At 37.5% G+C, this 2998-nt stretch overlaps 1 protein-coding gene across 1 annotated transcript; it reads right to left on the bottom strand.

Moving 5' to 3' along the window:
* Nucleotides 1–1800: 1800 nt before the first annotated feature.
* LOC149575497 (transcription factor PAR1-like) lies at nucleotides 1801–2540 on the bottom strand. Its single transcript, XM_089815237.1, has one exon. The coding sequence runs from the start codon at nucleotides 2272–2274 to the stop codon at nucleotides 2014–2016; it is 261 nt and encodes an 86-aa protein (XP_089671363.1). The 5' UTR covers nucleotides 2275–2540; the 3' UTR covers nucleotides 1801–2013.
* Nucleotides 2541–2998: the final 458 nt, after the last annotated feature.

A 2998-nucleotide genomic window follows, 5' to 3' on the forward strand; every position in this document is an offset into this window, starting at 1 on the left:
TCTTGCTGTGTTAAGACAAAAAAATTGGCATATATCGACATTAATATTTGAGGTTTTGTTTCTGACTGAAACATAAAATTGTATCCAATTCCAAATGTAAAGTATCAGAAGATCTTTAATGTTCTCAGAATCTCTACCACTACCCAATACAGAAAATAAAAGAATCAAAAACTCAAACATACAGTAGGAATCCAACAATGCATATTTAAATTACTTATGAACAAAGGATTCTGGCCCAAATGCCCAGTGCAAAAGCTTCCCCAATTCATTGAAATAGAAAACTTTACTTAGTTACTTAGCAATATGAACAAAAATAAATGTTCAGCGACCTAACTTAGTGATGACCAGCTAGGACAAAACCAGTCCCCCATGGATGAGATCAGCCGCTCACAAGATGTCTCACCTCTTAAACCTGAGAAAATTTTGAACCAGCAGACCATGGGAAACTAAGATCACTCTATTTGAATTACTTAACAATATGAACAATGTAATCTGACCCAAATTCCCAGAGCAACAAACTTCCCCAATCCATTGAAATAAAAAACTCTGCTTGAATTACTTAGCAATTTAAACAAACAAATGCTCAGAGCAAGAAATTTTCCCAGTCCATTGATATAGAAAACTCTGTTTGAATTACTCATCAATATGAACAAAGGATTCCAATCCAAATGCCCAGAGAAAAAACTTCCCCAATCCATTGAAATAGAAAATTCTACTTGAATCACTTAGCAATATGAACAAACAAATGTTCAGCGACCTAGACCTAGCCCAGCTATGACCACTGGCGGCCAATGCAAGCAAGGGCGAGACTAGTCCCCCATGGGTGAGATCGGCGGTCCACAAGATGTCTCCCAGGAGAAATTTGAACCTGAGACCATAGGTAACTAAGAATCCTATGTTTGTTTCAATTACTTAGCAATATGAACAAAGGATTCTGGCACAAATGTCCAGCGCATAAAACTTCCCCATCTGTTGAAATAGAAAACTCTAACTGAATTACTTAGCAATATGAACAAACAAATGCTCAGCTACCTAGCCCAGCGATGACCAACTGCCCATGCTAGCTAGGGAAAGATTAGTCTCCCCCCAAGATCTTAAACCTGGGAGAGATTTGAACCCGAGACCATGGGAACTAAGAACGTTCTGTTTGAATTACTTAGCAATATGAACAAGTATTCTGACCCAAATGCCCAGAGTTAAAAACTTCTCCAATCCATTGAAACATTAAACTTTATTTGAACTACTTAGCAATATGAACGAAGGATTCTGACCCAAGTGCTCAAAGCAAGAAAAACTTCCTACAAGATGTCTCATCACCACTTAAACCGAAAAGAGATTTGAACCCAAGAGCAAGAAAAACTTCCCACGAGATGTCTCATCACCTCTTAAACTGAAAAGTGATTTGAACCCAAGACCATAAGGAACTAAGAACACTCTGTTTGAATTACTTAACAATATGAACGAAGTATTCTGACCCAAATGCTCAGAGCTAGAAACTTCCCCAATCCACTGAAACATAGAACTCTACTTGAATTACTTAGCAATATGAACAAACAAATGCTCAGACCATAGAAGTTTTTCCATCCACTGAAACAGAAAACTTTAGTTGAATTACTTAGCAATATGAACAAAGGATTCTGACCCAAATGCTCAGAGCAAGAAAATCTTCCGACAAGATGTCTCGCCTCTTAAATCAAAAAGAGATTTGAACCCATAACCATGGAGAACTAAGAACACTCTGTTTGAATTGAACTAAGTATTCTAACCCAAATGCTCAGAGCAAGAAACTTCCCCAATCCATTGAAACATAAAACTCTATTTGAATTACTTAACAATATGAACAAACAAATGCTGAGACCAAAGAAATTTCCCCATCCATTGCAATAGAGAACTCTATTTGAATTACTTAGCAATATGAACAAAGGATTCTGAGCTAAATGCTCAGAACAAGAAATTTCCTCAGTCCATTGAAACAACAAAAACTCCGTTTGGTCTTTGACCTCTTAGAGAGACTTACGTGCAATGGTTAGATTCAGAGTCCAGTTCAGAAATGGCATACAAACCTGCCAAAGTTCTCAAAAGCTTGACCCGCCTCTCAAGAGCAATGATGTAATCTGCCGTCTCTTTAAACAGAAGATCCACCTCCCCAATATCATTTCCACCAGGGATAAGCTTCTGCAATGTCCTCACCGCACATGAAAACACCAATTGCTCCTCTAAATCCTTCTCACTTTTCTCCTCCTCAATGGATGAACACGACATCTGGAGAGCCATTCTTTTTCTTTCTTTCCGCTGCTTCTTCTCAAAGAACTGGAATGCAGTATGTCTAGAATATGGAGGACCAGTAATAAGAAAGAAAATCTGAGTGCGCCCCAATCAAGAGAAAATGTCAAAAAGAAAAGAAGCCCTAAGAGTACAAGAAACAGAGCACAATGCAAAAGCCCTAGGAGTACAAGGAACAGGACACAATGTGGTGGAGTTTTATAATAATGCCACGCATGAGGGAGTGGTGGGTTATTTTAATAATGGAAAGTACGCTGGCACATGATTCAATGCTTTTGTTAGGCAACTGAATTTGGGCAGCCATGTGAGTGGGTCTTTTCATGCAGTCCTGTCTGTTCAGAAGTGAGTGAATCGACCATGTGTGGGCCTGCATTTCTTTCTTTCAGGATTTTATTCTGGGTCAGATCACAATTGAGGAGACCTGTGGGATTGTGTCACATGCCTCGAATTTGATGGCTGTATTAGCTGTTTCTGAGTCCTATATGACAGGTTAAAAATTTGTTACGTTCACAGGTTAAAATTATTCATATGATATTCATACTTCTATGTAGAATTGTATGTGAGTATGATCCAAAATTCATACACAAATCTTATTTAGAAACATGAACATAATATCATGGATTGTGAAAATTGTTATTGAAAGTTTATTAATAAACTGTCAAAATCAATATTTATATTAAAACATAAAAACAAAAGACATTTAACATAACCAAAC

The sequence above is a fragment of the Cupressus sempervirens genome, chromosome 2 (assembly GCF_028749045.1).
Source record: "Cupressus sempervirens isolate cs-2001-9-10 chromosome 2, ASM2874904v1, whole genome shotgun sequence".
Lineage (NCBI taxonomy): Eukaryota > Viridiplantae > Streptophyta > Pinopsida > Cupressales > Cupressaceae > Cupressus > Cupressus sempervirens.